Source organism: Augochlora pura, chromosome 2 (assembly GCF_028453695.1).
Source record: "Augochlora pura isolate Apur16 chromosome 2, APUR_v2.2.1, whole genome shotgun sequence".
In the NCBI taxonomy this organism is placed as follows: domain Eukaryota; kingdom Metazoa; phylum Arthropoda; class Insecta; order Hymenoptera; family Halictidae; genus Augochlora; species Augochlora pura.
The window spans coordinates 20,387,168-20,410,373 of NC_135773.1; the positions used below are offsets into that span (position 1 = coordinate 20,387,168).

Below are 23,206 nucleotides of genomic sequence, written 5' to 3' on the forward strand. Positions count from 1 at the left end.
ACATTTGTAATGTTTACCCGAGGAACGTGCAAAGTTTAAAGCGCGAAGCAGCTCTCTCGTCTCGAATCGACGGCAAAAGGAAAGGTGCTATGTTGTATTGTTACCTGCAAGTATAATTACCGATTGTGGTCACGCGCCATTGGCGTTCGACTAAATTCATGGGAGAAAAACCGATGAGAGAAAAATTCTGGTACGCCCGCTTCGTTTAACTGTCATATTTACCTCGTAGTTTTCTTGCGACTCCATTTTGCACTCGACTCGTTTCTCAGCCTCCAGGATACGCTCGATAGGCATGTCGGATTGGGAGTTGCTCGTGCTCTCCACCTCGCTCTGATCCCGTTCCTTGGTACGTTGACGTTCCTCCTGTACCGCCTCCCTCTTCATCCCCATCGCCAAGCATTTCTGGTATCTGCAGTACTGACACCGATTCCGCTGCCTCTTGTCGATGATGCAGGACTTCTCCTCCCGGCACGCGTAGGACAAGTCCTTGCGCACGGTCCTCTTGAAGAACCCCTTGCAACCCTCGCAGCTGAAGCAACGAGAACGACACCAATTATTTAAGTTCACGGGCCTAGGGTACTTTGGGTTTTTAACCAAGTCGCGAAGCATTCTTATGCGTTCGGTCGAGAACAATGAATTTCTTTGCTACGGTTTCTAGCTGTTGTCAACGCTTCGTTTGCAACCAGTTCCCTAACAGTCCTCTCCTACAACCCTTACGAATTTTATTCTCTACCCCTTTGCCGGACTGCTTTTTCTAAGAACATTGGTAGAGTCCGTTCTTCAGTCTTGGAATTAAATTAAATTACGGAATTTTTAAATATAAACAATATTTAAATCAACTTTGTTTCGATATCAAATATCAGACATATTTAGTAGATTATATCCATGGAATATTTGCAAAGAGTCCGTCTCGATTTTCCGACGAGAATTTCATTCAATAAAAACTGTTCAGAGTTGACACAACAATATTATCCATTCCACAAATTGTTTAAAATTACAAGCCCATTATACCGGCGTGCGTGATACAAAGAGGAACGCGGTTTTCATTAATTTCCTGAACGTTGAAAGATAAACGACGATGTCGACATATGGAGTATAGAGTTTCAACGCGATAAAGAAGAGGTACGGAGGTGAGATTCAGCGTTTCAACGGGGAAAAGTGAATCATCCTGAAACGAACGACGTCTCGTGTTTCGTAAATGCGTCGAGACTGGTCGTTCCCGTAGTTTTATTTCCTCTTTCGTTGCAGCTTCTGCTCGACTAATTCGAAGGATTTCGTCGAATAAAGTGGCTACGGTTTACGATTTTCACCGCTGTAATCGAGAACGCTGTCGTCGAAACAATCGAAAGACGTTTATAACTCTGTCCGACGAGAACAACGTCTCGGCTCGGATCCATTCGGAGAGACAATTACGGTCCAATATTTTCGTCGATAGGTTATGTTAACACTTAGCCGACCGCGCGCGCCAGAGTGAACTGTACGATTTCCACCGGGCTCGAGGGCAAGGCAACTCAAACGATTTCTCCTATCATTTATACAAAATATAAAATTAAAAATATATACTAATTTATTTTATTTATTCATTTAAAGCTATATTATAATAAGATAAAAAATATAACCTTATCCTAAGTAACTTCTAATAACAGAAAAAGAGAAACATGTCGTTAACGTCAAAGTGGGAGATCTCTCCGATCGGTCGGCAAAGTGTTAAGGTTATGTTCCGAATATTTCGCGGCGGTCTTCACACTTCGAACATCTGCGGAATTTCATTGAAAGATCTCGTTTCAAGGCACCGTTCAACATTTTCAAAAACTTGAATACTCGAGCCGCTACAATTTTATATCATTGATCCTAAACTGATCAACTTCCTCCGAAAGTTGTAGGTGCGCCGCCGCTTCCGTTCGCCGAATTTCTCGGGTCTCGTTTCCAGACAGGTGATACAGGATCGAGGGGGGGGGGAGGATCCCACGTGCCGCTGTTGTTGTCACGCGAGCGAGAACACAGGGAGAAAGGGATATGAAATGCGTTGGCCGCATCGGGACGGCCACGAAAATACACGGAGAGTCCGGCGCTGCAACGAAAATAAATTCCTCGCGGAATGTCGCCGCGGGATTTCTGGAGTGGTTCCAAATTTAAAAAGGAAGACCCTGGCCAGCGTTCCGCCTCGAAAACGCGGGCCATCGACGGCTCAACGATCGCCGAAAATCGAAAGAGCCGACGCGGCGCTCGTTTACGCCGCGCGGAAATTAAATCATCCGACATAGCACACCCCTTTAAACTTTAATTCGATTCTACTTAGTATAGGGGATGCAATTATAGCATTCGATTCGATCCAAAGCGAAAGCTAGTGGATATTTATTTATGATTTCAACGCGTAAATAAAAATATAATAATAAATAAAAGCCGCGCGAGAGAAGGGTTATAAACGGCGAGTTGGCGAGCGGAATAAGCGCGCGAAGATGGTGGAAGCATTAGATCGGCGCGATGCTCGTAAAACGTTTCGAGCGCGGTATTCGCCGGCCAGTTTAGGATAAATCAAAGCCGTGTGTCCGCCCCTGGCAGCGCCGACAGTTCCGCTTTGTTTCGCCCGTAAATCCGCATTGTATGCCGTGGCGGAAAAAGGAACGATGCGATGATGTAATCCCCCTGGATTTTGTTAAGCATCGAAATATTCGTCCTTCGCGGTTCCCGGAGTCCGCGCGAAGTCGGCGGTTATCGATGGCACCGCGCGCCACAGATTTATACGTGTTTTCAACAAACGGAATCTTTTAGAACGGGAATCGCAACGCGAGATGCGACAGATGAGCGCATTTGTCTTTGTTCTTACCGGACGCGAACGAGTCCGTTTCGCGAGAAATGTCGATTTTTGGAATCGTAACTTTTGATTAATTGGAATTTTAAAACGACATGATTATGTTAGCACGCACGCTTAAATAAGAAAATTATTTGGCAAAGAATTTTTACGATATCAACAAATTTTAACCGTTTGAGTGCCAAGGAGTAATTTTTCGCTTCTTCTGTGTCGCATGAACAGTGCCAACGCTCTAAGCTGCAAAGCCGATAACCGCGACACGCTCGGTTTCCGTCGATGCGCGACTTTACGGTTGCCATTTCATTTTAGGTAAAAGTAAAAGAATGAGACAGCTGGTAAAGAAACGAATTTTAACTTCAGTCGAACATTTGAACAAAAATTACAGCTTACCGCATAGAGCAGAAAACAGTGCAATAGCACTGCTTGGCATCTTTGGTCGGAAAAACGGCAAGGACACGTGGCAGTCAAACGGTTAAATAAAAGGACGTGGAACCGATCACATCGACTGATACCATAGATTTATTATCACGGTGGTATCTCGTTCGATCGAAGACGAGTCGATTACTTGGCGAGAAATTAAGTCTCCAGACATTTCGAGCACGATGTCTGCCGATCTTCAACACGTGACGCAATTCCTGGACCACCATGGCAGTCGTTTGATCTCAACGAGTTTACACGAAAGACAAATACGACCGACGCGACATACGCCGCCGAGCAAGAAGACACACTTTGTTGCTAGAAGCCGAGTATATCTGTATCTAAGACGAGGAATGCGCGTTTATAGTTCCATGCTCGGCAATCTTCTTTTTCGTCACCTTGTTTTCCAAGAACTTCCTCTTCTACAGAATGCCATTTGTTCTTTGCCATGTAAATTACTGTTCATCGAGCATAGAAAAAAAACTCTTATTTTATCTTATCGTTGCTATTAACCACTTGCACTGCGATTTCTATTAAGGCTACGTTGATTAGCACTATTTTGTCCTCGACGCTCGGATTACAATATGTACCCGACATTTTACAGATTTTAACTTTGGCAAAAATATGTACCCGAGTTCTTTATGTCGAGGTTATGTCACGGTTAGGGAAAAAAAGTCCATTATTTTTTCGGTAGATGGTGTTTATAGTCCCCATATTGTAACAGCCAATTACGCGCCATTTTGGTTTCGTTGATTTCGTTTAGGTACTTTTTTTGTTAAAGATGCGCCTTTAGATGCTATAACGGTGCATATTTGACCTAACTCGGACAATCCGAAACATGTTAAATAAAGTCTCGAAGTTTACGTAGAAATAATGGATTTTTTTTTCCCCAACCTAATATGCGTTACCTGCGGAAATATTATAGTAACATTCGTTAAAGATCGCAACAAATGCTTTATCGTTGCTTTGATAAACTTATACAAAGCAACTGCTTTCTAGAATTTGGTCCTATACTTGGTGTCAATAGGAAGTCCGAGTTGCGGTATAGCAAACCAGGACTGGCGTGGATACCTAGCGAAAATAGCTCTCGAACTTGTGAAAGCCTCTCGTAAGGACAATGTTCCGAAGCTAATACAGAGCGTCCATCGGTCGAACGTTCATGGCCCATTATTTGCCCCTCGTCTATAGAGTCTGCCTCCCACGTTAGCTAGCAAGTAGGACCGACGGAGTCTCGGTGCGTGTTGCATCAGAGCCCTGGCAACCTTGGACTTGCCGTGGCTCATGAGGTTAGGACGGCTAGCCAGCCGTAGTTCCTACCGCGCGCGAGAGAGGGAGAGAGAGAGAGAGAGAGAAGACAGTAAGAGAGAGGGAACGAGATAGGGGAAGAGCGAGACAGACTCTCGAACGTCTTGGTCGTGCAGGCACTTTGCTCCAGTGGCAGCTAATTAAGCAATCACGGCCATTATCAAGGCCTGGGCTTGCACACCGTGTTAGATGCATTGTCGCAACAACCGTCAATCCTACTTGATCGTCGCGACTGGAACCACTCTTTTTTTACAAAATTAATTAAATCTTAATTTCTCAGTCTTCGTGATTTAAATAAATCGCCGTTAACAGAATGCGATAGAAGAATAATATTTCTTGACATATAACTCTCTTGTATTTAATAAATCTTAATTTCTCAGTCTTGGTGGTCTAAATAAATCGTCGTTGAGAATGCGATAAAAGAATAATGTTTTTTGACACATAACTCTCTTATATTTAAGAAAAAAAGTGGTCGAATAAGTAGTGTCAGGTTATTTGGAAATTGATTTTGAAGTTTGACTGAAAATGATTCGGAAATCCGACCTGTTTCTGAGAGCACGTGATTTCGGTCGAGTGCTCGATCGTCGCGTGTCTGTAACGATCGGCAATCGATACACCCTTTTTGTATGTCTCGATGAGATTTAATTGGCCACAGCTGCTCCGGGGTTCAATGACAAAAGGGAGATGGAAGATGGAGGACGGAAGATGGATTCCGTGGTTCGTGACGAAATGACGAACAGCAACCGAGTTTGCGATTATACCATCGAGTCACGATGATTCCTTAACCTCGACCGTTGGTTGGTGCGTCGACATTTTTATTATCGCGCGCAAGTTTGTCGCTCAGCGATTATGCAAACGCAGCATTGTTGCTTTTCCTCTGAACTTTAACGGGAACCTTCAGTTTTATTAATTTTAGAATGGGCGGACAATCGATTATATGGTTAATGATTTTCAAAATATAAAGAATGTCTGCTATTGTTCTCTTTTGTTTGACTGTAAGCATATTCATGGTATTAACCCTTTGTAATCGAAGCCATTTTAACTGTAATTCTAAAATAACTTATCTGACATTTAACATTTCCATTCTATATGACAAAATGTATTTTATGCATATGAAATTGAATTTTGTTACTCATGCAACAACAGTTATACGTTTAATCATTTTTGAAATCTAATTTTTCATAACATAAAGATTATATTGGAATGTGCTGTAACAATTTTAGTGGTACGTCAGAGTCACCACTCGAGTGCAAAGGGTTGAGAATATAGTATTGAATAAGGATGGAATATTGAAACGTTTCTCAGATTAAACTGTACAAATTCGAATAAAATGAAACATATCTCGAACCAATTATTAATTACCACGGTATTTAAAAGCAAGCAGTTAATTGAAGAAGATAATTGAAGACGGGGCGCGTGAATTTGTTGCTCGTGTTTTCTCGCGTATTTCGATAATTCTTCCTGTTTGCTTCCTTCAATCATTGATTTTCACTTCTCATACATTCTTCTATAATTTTGGCAACTCGATCTCTTTTTTCTGGATAGATGAGAAACAATTTACAGCCGCGACGTTTTCGATCGCGATACGAAATACTCGGCGAGGTCGAAAGTCTCGATAATGGGATAAGAATAAAAAAAAAGAACAGGTCATTATCATTGCAACGCGGTTTCTTATCGTTCTAGGTAGTACATATGTATATTAAGACAGGATCCAGACGGGTCGTTGTCGGCGGCTGGGATTATCGAGCTAATCCGGGAACCTTGAACCGATCGATCCCATAATGCACAAGTTTTATGCGTGTTCGGACCAGCGAAAATTACTTTCACGATTCAAAGTTCAATAACTTATGCAACTATTTTCTTCCCCCTAAAGGCATTCAATTACGCACAAAATGTTCTCGTAATAATTTGCGCTAAAATCCGAACAAGAATTATAATATCGGAAACGCGATAATTTATTTAATATATAATGCCGACAATCATTTATTTAATGTAATAATGCCGCGATCATTTATTTAATTTCTCTCACGAGTAAATATACATATAAAGTTACGACTGTACCGATTGCTTCGGCACTCGGATTTCAAATATTTCAAAAACTGGAGTCAAGCTCTTGCATTACTATTTCTTTCAAAACTGTGTCGATTAGTATTTTTTCGTTTTTAATAATTTCCTTCAATTAGAATTTCATTTTGTTTCAATTTAATAGAAATTGGGTTTACATTAATTAAGCTTTCTATTAATTAATTAAACGCAGTTATATTAATTAATTTATGTACGTAACGTTCACCACGAGTCTGACTCGTTATAGTGAAAAGAGTTATTGGATTTGGCTCGTATAATGGAATCAAAAGTACTAGATTTAATTTCTATATATTTGATTCGCAAAGATTTGGATCTCTGAAAGGGTGAATCTGTTTTTTAAAAGGGCGGACGTTAAATGTAATTTGCAGAAGGCCGAATTTCGAGCACAATACTTATAAAATTAGGCTAAAATATGTCGTCATCGTTCTCCGTCGAAAACTAAACCGTCGCTATCGATAAGAATAAGAATGAAAATGTCTATAGCGTGTTGGACTCACCTGTAGACACCATAGTGCTTCCCGCTGGCGCGATCACCGCAAATCGAGCACAGGTGTTTGCTGCCGGAGAGAGGGTGGTTCGGCGGGTAGGGTGCGACTGCCTTGTTCTGGCCACTCGGCGACGTGCTCAGAAGGTTGCTGTGACAACCAGCGTTGAAGGATCTTTACATGCAAAGAAGAGAATAACAACAACTCGACCTACGACGCTACTGTCCCCCGGGTTTCAGCGAAATACCACTGCGCCCCGGATATCTCGTCTACGTTCCCCGGAACTATGCGGTCGCCAACATCGGAAACCGACGCGTAACTTACGCTAACATTATCCTCTTTTTAACCCCATATAGCTCGCTAGGACACGTCACGAATAGGAGATGCGCAATACAGTCGTTGGCAGGCTGTAGACATTCGAATGAGAATATCAAATGGCGTAAGAAACTACTATTAGATGCATAAGCCAGAGATAAGGAGTTAACCCTTCGATTCCAAGGTGTAGCTAAAAATGATTATGCCATGTTTCGAAATCATTTTTATCGAGTTTGCTTGTATTTAGGAAACTGTTAAGAGCTGTTACCTGTCACGCGAGTCAGAATGTTTGTAAAAAGGTAGAACAAAGGCGAAATATTTAAAAAAGGAAAAGAAAGAGTATTTTGCTCGTTTCCTGCTAGGGCGACTACGCTCGTGGCATACCTGTGATTCGCGACGTCTGTCGTCGGTATACCATTTCTCGATATCTGTCGGACTGATTTAATCGCGCGTGTCAGTAGATCAATAGTGCGATTAATGCAGATTCAATTCTGCATGCTAACGTATCGTTTAATCGATCGGCCGTCTGTCGTGACATATTTAGATGGCGTTGATGACTACTTACCCTGGACTATTGGGACCGGAAGGGCTGAAATTGCCAGCGTTGGTCAGGCTCGCTGTGTCCGGCTTCATGTCGAGAGGACTCTGCGGGCCTACCGACGACATGGACATGTTGCTGTTGTCCAGACTCAACCCTGAAACGAGAAATTGTTGCTCCGTTAGAAACGTTCGGTTGCTTTAACCAGAAATGCTACTCGAAATGAATAAAATCTTTTAATTACTAGATTTATCGGTAATTTAAGTATACCCATTCTTACCAGTCAAAATGATCAAATTATTCGTTATTATTATAATTAGTATGATTAAATATTAGTTATTATTATAATTAAAATGATTAAATATTAATTATATATTTATATATTAGTTATTAAAGTAAACGATTAAAGTGAAAGTGTATATGTATTATACACTAAGAATAGAATACATATAGTTAATATTATATATAACTATACCAAAAAAATTATATATTAAGAAAAATGGTAATTTAGTTATGAAAAATTTCAATCGCGTAAAATTCAACCGTGTTTAAGAGGTAAAACAGTGCTTAGTGGTGTCCTCAGTCTTTATTTACGTTTATTTAGTCATTTTAAAAAATGACAAATATAGTTGGATAATATTAATTGTACTACAAAAATAGATTTACAGACATTATCGATTAATCAAACTCTTAATTTAAGTATACCTTTTTGCTATTTAGACTGGAACTGGTATAAGTGTCAATAAAAAAATATATACACATAAAATAATATAAAGTTCATAAAACTAATTCTTTAGTTACGTCTACGATAGTCATAATATCATTTCGGAAAGAAAATGTTACACGCGACAGGACTTTTCAATTGAAATTGCAAAACCTGTGATTTCGACCGGCGAATCCAGTGTTATTCAACGAATAAAAATGGCCGACGTTCTCCGTGCAGGATTCTAATGCTATCGGATTTCAAAAGCGAAAGCAAGAGGAAGGAGACCGCTACTTTCGCAAGCCGCGGACGAGAGCTTGCTTTCGAACGTCCGCGCGACGACGATCACGCTTTTACCCCATTAATATTAACAGCGCGTCGCCCTTTTACTTTCAACCCGCGTCGGCCGCGACGGTCCCTGTCGCGCGGCCGGATCGAGGTACGATCAGCCTCTCGTCCGTGGCAAAAGTGCAGCCGCGTTAATTAACACGGAGTCCGAGGAAGCGGTCCCCGGCCGGTTTACAGTTAGAGGAAACACGTGGCGGCGGCGGCGCGGCGCGCGGGACAAGAATCAACAAAATACATCGCGAACAGTCCGCGGAATCCGTGATTAGAGAGGACGCCGACCCACTTTACTTTACTCTCGATCCTTTTTTTTTCCAAGGATCCGCGACGTCGGAAAGCTACCGTTCGTCGGTACCACCCGACCAGGAATTGTTAAATAAATATTTGACAAGGAGAGATTTTTATTTGCTTTTCTGTATAGGTTCGTTGTTTCTCGAGCCGCGGTACCTCCCGCCTTCGGAAATATTGGATTCGTACAGCGGGACAAATAAATATTGTAGAATGAAAAATCTGGTCTTTGCGTTTCCGTGTGGATTTATTAGTTTTTCACGGACGACGCTCTATATGGATAGAGCAGCCGGATGCTGCATCACCTACCTACGATCCAATATCTCCACACGTTCCAGTTCGGGACAGACACGTTGCGCCATGAAACGTCCCCCCGACAGCCGATGACACCTTTTTATTTGTCATGACACGAGGGGGTAGGGGAGCACACGCTCCGACGAGAAGATAAACGACATTTTAATAGAGTTCGGTCGGCGCGGTCAGCCCGTGTGTTCGCGCGGGGGAAAAACGGGCGGAGGGGGGGTGGAAGAGGACGAGAAAGGACGAAAGAGGGCGAAAGCGAACGGAGCAGGAGAGACGACGAGAACCGGATGATCCCAGAGACGCCTAAGGACACCGCCAAGTATACCGATAATTGCACGCTTGACGTCACGCTCGCTCGGTCCCGGTCTTTCCACCGATTTTATGTTTCTGTTTCGCGCGACTATAACCGGTCGACGCGCCACAATGCTTTCGAGAGCGGCTCGACCGAAATTAACTCTTTTGCGGTCGGAGGCACCGCCGCGGCTCCAAGGCGACGCTAAAAATTATTATATCGCTTTTAAATCATTTCTGCATAATCGAAGTCGTTTATATTTAACTCTCATACCGCATTCGTTCTTTCAAACGAACGTGTCCAATGAGCGTCGTATTAATAATACTATTACATATATGATACTATTGCAATACAAAATGTACGAGCGAAATAAATTAGAAATTTACATTACATTTACATTATATAGTTGCATATAATCGTATATAAATCATATTTGTATTATATATAAATCATGTTTGTATTATATATAAATCATGTTTGTATACAATTGTATACAATTGTCTATATACGAATTAGAATAATTTGTATATAAGACATTCGACACATTGAGAAAATCGCCTCTATAATCTAAATCTCTATCTAACCTTCCGCTAAAGGTTAACCCTTTGCACTCGAAGCCATTTTATCTAAAAATATGAAATAATTCTCCTGGCTCATAGTATTTCTATTCTGTACAATAAAGTGCATATTTACGTCTACGAAATCGATTTTTGCGATTTATAGCAACAATTTCACTACTCAACTATTTTTTTTGAATCTCAACTTTATTATTATAAAAATTATTATCGAACGCAATAGAATAATTTCAGTGGTGCCTCGGAGTCACCGTTCGAGTGCAAAGGGTTAATCGCTAGTATTGCTGTATTTGTAAATCGGTTCAGTGAATTTCCAAAAAAAGTCGAGTTGCAATAATAAACAATATCGAATTTATATGTTAAGTAAAGAATCTGGATTAGAGCGTCGCCGAATAAATGAATAAACGATGCGAGTCCGTAGACGAAGCTCCTCTGCTGGCAACCGTGTGGTCGGTTGCACTCGCGTGCACTCGCAGTTTCGAGCGTTGCACCGGCGTGTTTGCGTCTGGTCAAGGTGCCCGACACTGCCGGTATAATACATATACCGTCACCGGACTTGGCCTTGCGGCCACTCTCGTGCCCTCGTCTCAACGTCTCCCGCCCCCTTCGATACGATTTAAGTCTCGTTCACAACTCGCGCGAACTTCGCGGATATAACCCAGTCCGCTGTCTCTGGTACACGGTCTATAGACTTCCCTTTTCGGGTGTTCGCTAGCTCGATACATACGTCCATCGACAACTGCGCGTGGAATATATTGGGTTGGGGAATAAGTTCGTAGCGTTTTTATATTTTCTTCTATTTTGCAACGACTCGATGCTGTTTGACAAAGTGTATAATATTAATTCGACTGTTTCTGCTCTACAAAACTGTGCTAATCGTCTTTTTGAGTTATTCCTTTATTTATTTATTACTTTCACGTAATAAAAGAAAATAATAAATAGCATGTAATGGATTAATTTATTGTTATAACTATTAACACAGTTTTGTAGAGCAGAAACAGTTCTATCGAATGAATATTACAGACTTTGTCAAATAGCAACAAATCGTTGTAAAATAAAAGGAAATATGGAAACGGTACGAACTTATTTCCTAACCCAATAATTCATGTACTACTCCATTTTCGGGACGAGGTCCATCGAGCACTCTGTCATCGAAATGGATTTTGCGGTGGATTCGTAAAATATTGCCACTTTGACGTTGAACAGTTTCTTGACACGGTTTGAAGGTTTTTGTAGGTTATTGTAAACGGAAGCGACGTGGTTATTTTCATATACAATTTTGTTTTTCGCTTGAAAACTGCTGAATCGAGAATATTTTATAATAATATTATTTTAATATATTCAATATACTAATATATAGTATATTATAATATTTAATATATTTTACAATAAAATTTTTTATTTATATGATATTGCAAAGTATAGAAGGCAAAATGGCCGTGAGTAAGCGTCGTAAAATACAGAATGAATGAGAAAGATGTTTATAGAGTGTTTTGGCAGCTTCGAATGATCTGGGATCATTGCTTAGGTTCTTTTGAGTCTGCGTGGCCGAAAGATAGAGTATCGGCGAGTAAAAGGAAAATAAGGAAAGAAAGAAAATTAATAAAATGAGACAGAGTGTATTGCAAGAGAAAAAGAGAGGGTGAGAGAGAATTGTAAAATAATGAGGAAAAATGCTCTATAAATTTTGCGAGTCAAATGAGAGTAAAATTCACGTTGAAACCTATTCGCGAAGCATTGCACATTTATATTTCTACCGAGCTTCAGCAGCTAATAATTTTAATTTATAGACCTTTCCTCGTTCGCCGAACATATTCACCGAATAAAAATTCCACCGGTACCTATAAAAAATTTCGTTGATTGCTATAATTCTAATAGGATTCGTCGACGGTAATACTATATGAAAAATACGAGCTTTTGTAAATACTAAAAATACGGTGCACAAATTTTTCCACGTGATTCGAGGAAAAATGAAAAATTCGATTCGTCGCGAAGAATAAGAATCCATCATCGACTGCTCCACATCGTACAGAAGGATCCATTGATCGTCGCGCATGGAGAAGAAGATCCGCCAACCGGTTGCCCAGGCGAATAGGAGGAGGATGTTGCGTCGATGCCTCGGTGTGTGTCGATCGGTGCAGATGCAAAAGTCGTTTGCCGTCTGTCGACGACCTTCGGTCCGCTTAGCGAGCTGGTTGCGTAATTAAAGCAGCCGCGCGGCGCAACGCTTAATAAACGTCGGTGACGAGGAGGCACGCAATCGGCGACCCTAACACTCGAAATAGAAGTCTCGCTAGAGTTACGACCTCGGCGTAATTATACGTTCCGCGGGGGGGATAAAAAAAAGAAAAAAGTAAATGAAAAAGAACCGAAGTTGGATGAACGGTCGATGATGCGTCGTCGCGCCTCGTTCGCGTCGTTTAACCTTTTCTGGAGTGATTGGACTTACAGTCTATTCCTCTTTGCTGGCTGTTGAACCTAACGCGAAACTTCGGCTTCACGATCACCACGGCATTCGATGGGACTTTATCATTGATTATTTTTATCGAGAAACGTTCCATCGGTGCGGAATTTTCAGATTAATTAATTCACTTATCGCAGCGTAACAGTGAGTCGGACTCGCGACGATTTTACACGTTATATGCGAGATATTAACCTCTCAGGCATGACCGAATTAGAATAAAGTTGAATGAATAAAGTTTTTCATAATTAAATTACCATTTTTCTTAATATATATTTTTTCCGTATAGCTATATATAATGTTAACTATATATAGTCTTTTCTTAGTGTATTGTACATACACACTTTCACTTTAATTGTTTACTTGAATAATTAATAAAATAATCGAATAAAGCGCGAAACATTCACGAAAGCCACCATAGTGGCGCCTATCATTAAACTAAGAGATTAATGATATTTTAAATCGAAAAGAGTTTCGATTCTTCTACCGTCAAAAGCTAGAGAGGAAAGTAGACCAATCCTCGTTCTATTAAGGAAATTATTAACCCCTTGCCGTATCATTTTCTTTACAATTACTACGATTTTTCGATCGCAATAATTTCTTGAAAGAAAAAGGAATTTTATATTTATCGCGTGCTTACGTCTACTCGAATGTTTAAATATTGATGACGAGAGAATCGAATTTGATTTCTGCTCAAGGACGAAGCATTGTCAATCGACGTGAAGGATTAATCTTCAAATGTTCTCCAAGAATTTTTCCATGCTTTAGATGCAGCAAAATCTTTCGCTGCGTCTGTTACGCGATGAAATTCCTTTAAAACGTGACATTCTAAATGGCACACGATTCATCGGTATAAACTGTGTGAAGCAGAAATGATTGCTGGATACGTGATGCATAATGATACATACGTGCCCATAATTATGAAAGTGGTCTAAGTCATATATTTCTTGTTTCGAGATATTTAATGAATTGCATTTGCATAAATTAAAATATATTTTTACACTATGCGATCTTTTTATTTAGAATTTTATTAGTCTTGACTAATGGAAATTTATTATGAATATGAAATTTTGTGTGAATTTCATACGAAAATGTTGTTTTTAAAGTTTGAATTGACTTAGACCATTTTCAAAATTAACTAAATGTATCATAGATGACTTAAAGCAATAAAGAACTACGAGTTTTATTTGAAACAATAACTTTAATGTAATGATTCATGCACATTTATTAATGATTCTCAAAAAGTAAAGCATTTTTATCATTTCGAGTTTTTAAGTTTTTTAAAATGTTCCTGAAAACCTGGAGGAATGTATGGTAGTAAACACATAATATCTTTATGTTTTTCTTTCGATACTGGTCCAGTGGTGGTGCTTATTATTTAGTTCAGAAACGCGTGAAAGAGGGACACGCGCTGTTTACAAGTTATGTTTATGTAATTTCTTTACATTTTTGACTTAGACCACTTTCATAATTAACACGAAATGAATTTCATATAATGTTGAAAGTACAACCACCGTCTAATGGTTCACGTTTGACGATATCGTAAAAATTACATTGAATAAATTTAGTTTAAAATAATGTGGTGTAGAATAACTGATAAACTCATTTTTTTTAAATTTTGACTTAGTCCGCTTTCATAATTATGGGCACATATATGGAATGACAAGCGAAAGTATGAACAAGTGCAACAACGATAGATAGATTCGACGGTTCTATCGAAATTAGCTCACTATAATTACGAGCTGAGTGACACCGACACCAACGATGCGTAAAATATCGAAGAAAATATATGTCTTTTAATCTTTTCTCTCTCGGTGTGATCTAAATGCCTTTAATTAAGAATTTTATTTAACACTACCGAACGGTAGCCTATAAATCGGCTTCCTATCTCGATTCATAGTCTATCGAATCGGTTATCATGGTGATCAATAATGTAATATCAATTATTAAGAAAAACGTGTTAGCTTTGTACTACCGTAAGCTTCAATGTTACTATATCATTTTCTAAATACTACACGTCTCTTGCGATTAATAAAATAAATAAAATCAAAATAGAAACGAAAATGTAACGTTAAGATAAATTTTTACGACCGGTCCATAAAATGTTAATAATGTTCACATTTAGTAGAACTTGCGTGGAAGATTATCACGAGCGTGACTCGTTATTATAGTGCAAAGGGTTAACAGAGAAAAAGTAAAAGGAGCGAGGTAAAGCGCGCGGACGGAATGAGCTCGTAAAGAAGATGGAGGCGGGCGCAAGAAGGGTCGAGGAAAACGGACCTACGGCAACAATGGTTCGCGCACACGCGCCGTCTTTTGAACATTTCAAAGATATTCTCGCCATCGAGAGCGAATCGAGTCGCCGCGCGTACCAGCGCGTAAGGCGAACCACCCAAACCTGATTTCCAAGGGCAGAAGCCGGCGTGAAATTGGGCATGGTCATGTATCGCAACGAGTATCGATCGCGTGTTGCAACACGGTCAAACAAACCCCCGTCCGACAGTTCGATCTGTTGCAGTTGCATCGCCCCGCCGATGCACCGTCGTTGCATTTCTTTTCTCCGTATCGCAACCAGACCGCAGAACTTTCTGCAACATCGAAATTTGTCGTATCGATTCTGCGAAGCAGAAGCGACGTACAAATGCTCCAGTATACCACTTGGGATCTTAACTCTTTGCACTTCAGGCCATTTTAAGCCTAAATCTAAAAGAGCTATTTTAACCAGCTGCATTTCTTATTTATATAGTTATATTTATATTATACTATACTTATTTATATTTAATTATATTTACATTATACTATACTTATTTATATTTAGTTATATTTTTATTATATTCTACTATACTTAGTAATTTAACAATCTTTTAAATAGAAGGGTCTTTAATAATGTCAAAATTATTTTGAAAATGATATAACAATTCTTATTGGCGCCTCAAAGGCGCCACTCGAGCGCAAAGGGTTAACACTATAACCACCGATCGTAAAAATTTATCTTAACGTTAAATTTTCGTTTCTATTTTATTTATTTTGTTAACTATGAAATATATGTAATATTTAGAAAATTGTACAGAAATATTGAAGCTTACGGTAGTACAATCTAACACATTTTTCTTAAAAATCTGGATCTGTTTTCGGGGAATTTTTCGCGCGCGAAACTCGAGACCGCGAAAGACGTGGAGCGGGGGAGTGGAGGGCGGGGGGGATCGGATAGGAGGCGCGCGATATTGCAGAAAAAGGTTGACAAGGGGGATAATAGCGCGGCCGGGTGTAGTCGGCGCCGCGACAAAAGGAAAACGGCGTCGCGGTTAAAATGAAGCGGGACGAACGGGGTATCGCGTTTCGTAACTGCTCCACAGAAACTTTAATAAATATTGCGTGAACTCTCGCATCCCCGGCCGAAGATACGGCGCCGTCCGTAAAACGAACGCCTATCTGGACGCGGGTCTTGGCCATCGTCCCCACACGGAGATACGTCTAAATATAATGCAACGGGAATGATAATTGTTACAACATTGACATTGAACGAACTTGCTGCGCGGCGCTTTCTCGGTTCATCAGCCACCAGAGGCTTGCAATTATTTTCCTCGAACTTGTTTATCGCGCCGATTCGCTCGAAGCTGTCCTCCTATCTCCGGCCGTTTATCGAAAGTAGGCGAGAGACCGGCTGGTTTCGCTGATTTATAATAATTGTAATATTTAATGATAGTGTATAATTGACTCGACTATTTACAATCTCATTTTTTCGACATATTTCTTAAGGCGCCTCTCATGGGACCCAATATAAAATTTGAATTTGAATTAATCCCTATAAACTAAATAACGAATTAACAATATTTATGATCTGATAAATTATAGAACTGTGACAGTTCTATTTGTTAATTTTTGTTAAGTCGAACCTGCTACACGATCGCGGAACAAGAATCGTCGAACACTTCGACGTCACGCGGCATTGCGAAACCATATTCTCGAACCATGAACGAAGATGAATATTCATGCTCCGAGAAGCGTCGGGAGCCTTGAAAACAGCAATAAACCGTTTCGCTGCACCGTTTCGTTGCATTCCACGCTCGCGGGATGGAAGCTCCGTGAAAAACCCGCGCGCGAACCTCTATAAAATTTTACAACGCTGCATTCGCGTTGCGCCGGATGCGTCCAGCAATGCGAGCTTACTAAAACAATTAGGATATTGTATTCATTAATACGATACCTCGGACATTTAATTAACGCTTTGCCAAATGGAATACGATAACTTCGTCGACGAATTTATTCGACACCATTATTCTCGTTTAATTCGTGGTAGGAAGCCGATCATGCCCGAGAACAGTGCAAAGGCACAGTAATTGGTCACGACGCAATAATCGGCTATAATAAATCCAATGAAGACCAATCGACGGGCGAGCGACGTTCGTTTCAGCGTGTTCTCGCAAACCCGTCCTCGCCGCGGTGCGATTTAGAAGCTGGTCCACCGGGGGGCCGGAGCGTTTCTAGGGAATTTGTGGCGATGGTAGCCGATGCGCGCGCGGTGCGTCCGCGACGCGCCCGAGGCGGTTGCAGAGCGGAGGTCCGCCGCAGAGCGCGGGAAACTGGTTTTCAGTTTCGGAAGAGCGTACAAATCGTCAGACGGTGACGTCACCGTCATAAACGCCCGGACCTCTGCCACGGAATAATGACTGAAAAACCATTCGACCGTCGGGCCGAAGCTGGTTCGCTCCCGAGCCCGATCATTATCGCCCGTTCCCGTGTGTTATCCTTTCGCGTTCTTTTTTCTGCTGGTCCTTTGCCTCTTTCTTCGTCTTTGCTTCGAGCCTCTGCTTCGAGGCTCTAGGCTTGGGCGCCGCTGTCAGAGACACAACTCTTTTCCTCCAGTTTTCTACGTTTGCCGATCAACCGGTACACATATAACACGATGTATTAGGTTGTCAGGTTATGTTATTCTCCCATATCTTATTGTCCCATAAGTTACTTCCGCGCTACGCTATGAGTGACTCTAAGTGGCTGTATATTTATATAAATAAATATGCAGACTAATCTCTTAGCCGTTTATGGCATCCGTTTCAGTCGTCCCAGAGCTCTTTCAAAGTACGTTTCGTTGGTGACAAAGTCTCTTTTCAAATTTTTTCTGCACCGTTCAATATGGAGAGCCAAAAGAAGCATTTGCGGCATGTTATGCCTCATTGCTTTAAAAAAAGGTAATAGTGCAAAGGACACTGCAGACGAGATTTGCATCGTTTACGGGAGTGGTACTACGACTATTCGGACCGTCCGCGATTGGTTTAAAAAATTTACAGCTGGCAATTTCAAGTTGAAAGATGAAGACCGCAGCGGCCGTCCAGAAACGCAGGATTTTTAGGTGTTAAATTTTAGGTTAAGCTGTAAAAACCTGTAAATAGTTACAGAAGTAGAAGTAAGAAGAAATTTGTGAACCGGAAGCTGCATTCTAAGCTGCATAGGCAAGGATTGTAATAATAATTAATATTGGTAATAGAAATGGTTAGTAGTCGTGTTTATTAAATTATGTAAAAAATGTTCGTCGCAAGTCCGATTCGTTATTACAGCGCGAGGGGTTAATTCGCCGATTATAGGATTGCTACGCGCGGCTAAAGTTAGCTACCGCGAACGCAACGCAGCGTCTTCGCGTTTCCCAGCAAGCGCCGACACTCGAGCAGATCAGTTTTGACCGCTCCGGGATAAAAGAATTGTTTAGTCTACCGTGGCCGAGCTCCTGTCCTTTCGCGAACACCTTTTCCAACCTTCCCTCTGCCGGCTACAAAAGTATAATGGGAATTGTAAGGGAAAGTATAATATAAAGTGTATATATAAATAATAGAAAAACGTCCGCCATGAAAACACGTGCATCCTTTCACATTGTAAATGGAAGTTTAGAAAGCAATGCACACTGTTCCATCACTTTCCTCGACTTCTCCTTTGGCGGAGCGCGTCGGCTTGACAAATGAGCGGCTCGTACACGACTGACATAACTAGTCGATGGCGTCGAGCAAGCCGTTTCTAGTTAGCGCGTCTCTCGTGACGTCAGCGGAAGAAATGGTAGTAACGAAAACATTAACACTAGATTTACTATTAGACGGTCTTAGCACATTTTTTTTGTTTCAACAACATGTTCAAAGTAATTAAGTTATATTGTTTTCTTACTGTCTGGACCCTCATCTGCAATTTAGTAAGAAAATTGTATGGATTAGTTATTTAGTTTTGTTTTTATTACAGTTTGAAGTTGGAAGGGCAAGGCGCGCGTTTCAGACATGATTTATTAAATTATTTCCAGAAAAGGAAGCATCGCGAGCACGATTTTTATGTTATATACAGTATATTAACACTTTACCGACCGGTAGCTTATTAACCGGCTTTTTCCCCCAACCGGTAGCCTCTGAATCGGTTATCATAGTAACCAATAATATAATATCTATTGTTGAGATCAATGTATTAGATTGTACCATAGTAAGCTTCACTATTATTATATAATTCTTTAAATACTAAATATCTTTCGCGATTAATGAAATAAATAAAATGAAAATAGAAACGAAAATTTAACATTGAGCTTGTTGAATTTCAACAAATAAGTTGAAATGCAAAAATCAATCAAATTATTATTTACCACCGAATATGTTTAAGATGTGAAGGCATGCGATGGTTTATTGAATCTCTTCTGATCGTTATTGTTTTCGTTGAATTGATTCGTGTTAGTTACCTGTAATATCTCAAATGAAAAGGACGTATTTTATACCTTTCTTTAAATAATTAAAGTTCTGATTAAAGTTCAATTTATAGTTCTAATAGTGTTTAATAATTAATTATTCCCATAACAAATTCATAATTCTAATAGAGCTAAATTTTTATGACCCAATGACCGGTCGATAAAGTTTTAAAACGTAGCCTCGAAGGAAAGACAGCGTCAAAACAGATTTGTCTAATTAAAGAAACTTATATTTTTAAGCAAACGAATTGAATTGTTCTTCTTATTTCGAATCCGCAATTACTTAGTTGCCAATCCAATAGAATAAACGACCGATTCTGTTGTCGACTATGTTCCATTAGTCTCGCGTTCGATTGCCCTACGAGGCATATGGTATCACCGTGAAACATTGAATTCTCGTTTCGTGTGCCTGGGTTAGCATAAGCGCGAGCACCCCGCGCGCATCTTGGCCCCATTAACGCCCAGACCTGGGAAAGATAAGAGGAAATCACTTATCTGCGGCGCGCGCAAACGCGCGATATTCGAGCGTTTGCGAGGGCGAGGGGCCACTACGCCGGAGCTGGCACAATGCGAGCCATTGTTCGCAACAACGGAGTTTCTGTGGTTTTCGCCGCTAAGTTTGTTCAGGTAGATTATTCCCGGCGTTTATGTTCGCGATAAATCGTTCGCATCGCTAAACAGAAAATAAACCGCGGATCGAATCGATCGCCGATCATCGAAAGATTGTTTCCACTGGCTGTCGTGTTTAACGAACCCTCTGTGGTTAATAATAAACACGGCGCGTTGAACACCCAACCGAGCAACCGGATTGGTCCCGTATATTCTGGCACCTTTTTCTTTATTCTTTAACACGTTGAATGCCACGGGGGTCACCGGTGACCGGCACTGAACTCGGCAGTGACGCCATGGGGGCCACCGGTGACCGGCGCGCTCAGATTGATGAAAATCTATATAATTTAAACAAATGACAATAATTTTTGTATTATTATCATCGTTGATGTAGTGGTGTGAGGAAATGAATGCCTTATAAAACACCTGAAAATAGTTTTATTTGTACATGAAATATAGTTTCATTATGTGACATTATATGTATCGCATAATAGAAAATTCATCGTGGCGCCACGAACAATTCCTGTAAAATGGGCGTGGCATTCAACGTGTTAATACGACACTCGAGATTTTTCACGCAAAGACTAGAACATTTATCACAATGATTTCACGCGTTTGCCCGCGATTTAAATCTGAGAAGACTAATTTTCATTCGGACTTAACCTCGGTAATTTTTATTACAATGTATACGCTTGATTGAAGATTTTAAGATTGAACAGTTGCCCAATGATTTGATTTCACGTGGCACAGTTCTCCACGGTTTTACTTACGAGAAATTCGACCGCAGGAATTAGCACAAACTTCCGCGGTCTATAAATCGTACCGATGCGCCGCGCAAACTTCCTGCGAATCGTCGATAGAAATAATTTCGAGAGCCACGAATGATGATACGTATCTCTCTTCAGATTCGTTTGGCACGCTCGACCACAAATCCGACTGCGCCATAAACTGGTTAACTCCTTTAACAGGATTTTATTCCGACCGATACAGAGAACCTATGCATAAACTGCGCACGGTTTTAGCGAACGTTGTACCATTCAATTAACGAATTCAAATGTGAATCATTCACGAAGCGATTGAATATCCGAAGAATCGAATGGTCGGAGTATCGATCGATCGTTCGTCCCGGCGTTGTTCGTTCGAATTCGTCGAACGGTGAAAAACAACGGGCGGGAGTAGGAGCGTTCGTTACGGTGAAAATAATTTCGCCGGCCGATTCTCGCGGCGGGAGAGTCCTCGAGGGATTATTTCCCTCGCGCGGCGGTTATCTTTCCCGTGGTATTTCGAGTTTTTAATCACCGGCCATAAATAGCGATACGGGCCGCGGCCGGCACGATAAATAACTGAAAATTCGCGGCCCGTCGCCGATCCTCACCGCGAAATATAAATCAGCCCCGGTCGGAGTCATTAATCCGGCGAGGGTTTTTTTCGCGGGTTCAAGGCCTGAACGCGCCACGGGCAGCACACACAGCACTATTTTCGTACGTTCGCGGCACATGCAGGCTCCCTCGCGTGGGCTGCATGTGCAACGCCGGGACGCTATCCTGGTGTGGGAGCGGCATCCGGTCCCAGCTCTGCCCGCAGGAAACTGTTAAAAAACTCTGTTTCTCCTATGCGCCGCATCGAAAACATGCGCTTTCTTTTTTTTCTTTCCTTTCCGTTCCTCTTTTTCTCGTTTTCTGCGGCTTCGCATCTTCGCCGTGACTCGCCCCGTCGTATCGTTCGCCGGACTTTTCCGACCACTCCCATGCAGTCGCGATTAACCCTTTACGCTGTAACAACGAGTCAGACTCGCGACAAAGATTTCGCGCGAGATCTACTAAACATGAATATTATTAACCCTTTGCACGTTTATTGGCGATTTGCAACTATTTCTCGCTGTCTACAAATTCATGTAAATCAAATATTATTATAATAATATTATATATATATTATACATATATACATATATAACGTATATTATATAATAATATAAATGTTCATAAGCGCTGGTAGGTAACATCTGAGATGGCGCGGTGTGCAAAGGGTTAATTTCTTGTAAATCGAAATCAAATTGAATTCTTCTGTTATCAAAGTCTAGAAACGGTAACAAATAAAGACAATACAAAAAAGCAAAAATTATCTGGTCCTATTAAGGAAAGTATTAAGAACAGGTTGAAAATATTAGAGTCGTAGTGCAAAGGGTTAAAGTGAACGATTAAAGTGAAAGTGTGTACGTACAATACACTAAGAACAGAATATACATTACAGCTAATACTATATATAATATACCAACAAAAAATTGTATATTAAGGAAAATGGTAATTTTCAATAGAAATTGCAAAACCAGTCATTGTAGCGAAAGGGGTTAACTAGATCAACGATTATCTGAAATAGCGTTTTTTCTCGTTTCGCGCCATTCATAAGTGCAAGCCACCGTGCAACTGCGAGAAAACAAGGAAGTCCGCTGTATTCGCCGCGACCGATTAATTATCGATTAATTCCGCTCGAAGTGTGTTTTAAGGGTAACGCGACGGACAAGTGCAGCTAACCAGCCTTGAAAAGATCACGCTGCACAGTGAACGCGAGACTCCTTTTCAAAATAGCACGAAAATAGAATGAAAAACATTTCTCAAAATATACATCTTTTTAATAACTTAACTCGTAACGTTAGTTGTAACTTTTACTTGCAGCGTGAAACTTTAAATTTTCAAGATCAAACTTTTTTCACCGAAACTGTTCGAAAAATGAAACTTTGAAAAATTGTTGTTTTCAAAGTTGATTTTCCTGAAGGTGGAATTAAAGAAAAGTTTCGTCCGACAATTATGACATTCAAATGTGTAAAATTTATTACGCCGTACTGCTTATAGATAATTCTGTTAATTAATACTTTTAATTATATTGTAAGAAGACAATAGAAATTTTGGTAGACCTTCTTCAACTAATTTGCATAGGTTTCTCAAAGATTATTTTAAAACTGTTGAA

The 23,206-nt window shown here is 40.5% G+C and overlaps 1 protein-coding gene across 4 annotated transcripts in view; it reads right to left on the reverse strand.

The window, feature by feature from the left end:
- The window catches only part of Usp (retinoid X receptor ultraspiracle), an 84,278-nt gene that overhangs the window by 8,649 nt on the left and 52,423 nt on the right, over window positions 1–23,206 (reverse strand). For 3 of the 4 annotated variants that reach the window (XM_078191235.1, XM_078191225.1, XM_078191207.1), the window contains 3 exons: window positions 7,985–8,114; window positions 7,117–7,278; window positions 223–529 (listed from right to left, as the gene is read on the reverse strand). In XM_078191235.1, the coding sequence (XP_078047361.1) occupies window positions 223–529; window positions 7,117–7,278; window positions 7,985–8,114 (599 nt within the window). The remainder of the gene's footprint in view (window positions 1–222; window positions 530–7,116; window positions 7,279–7,984; window positions 8,115–23,206) is intronic. The other variant, XM_078191216.1, reaches the window with a different exon arrangement.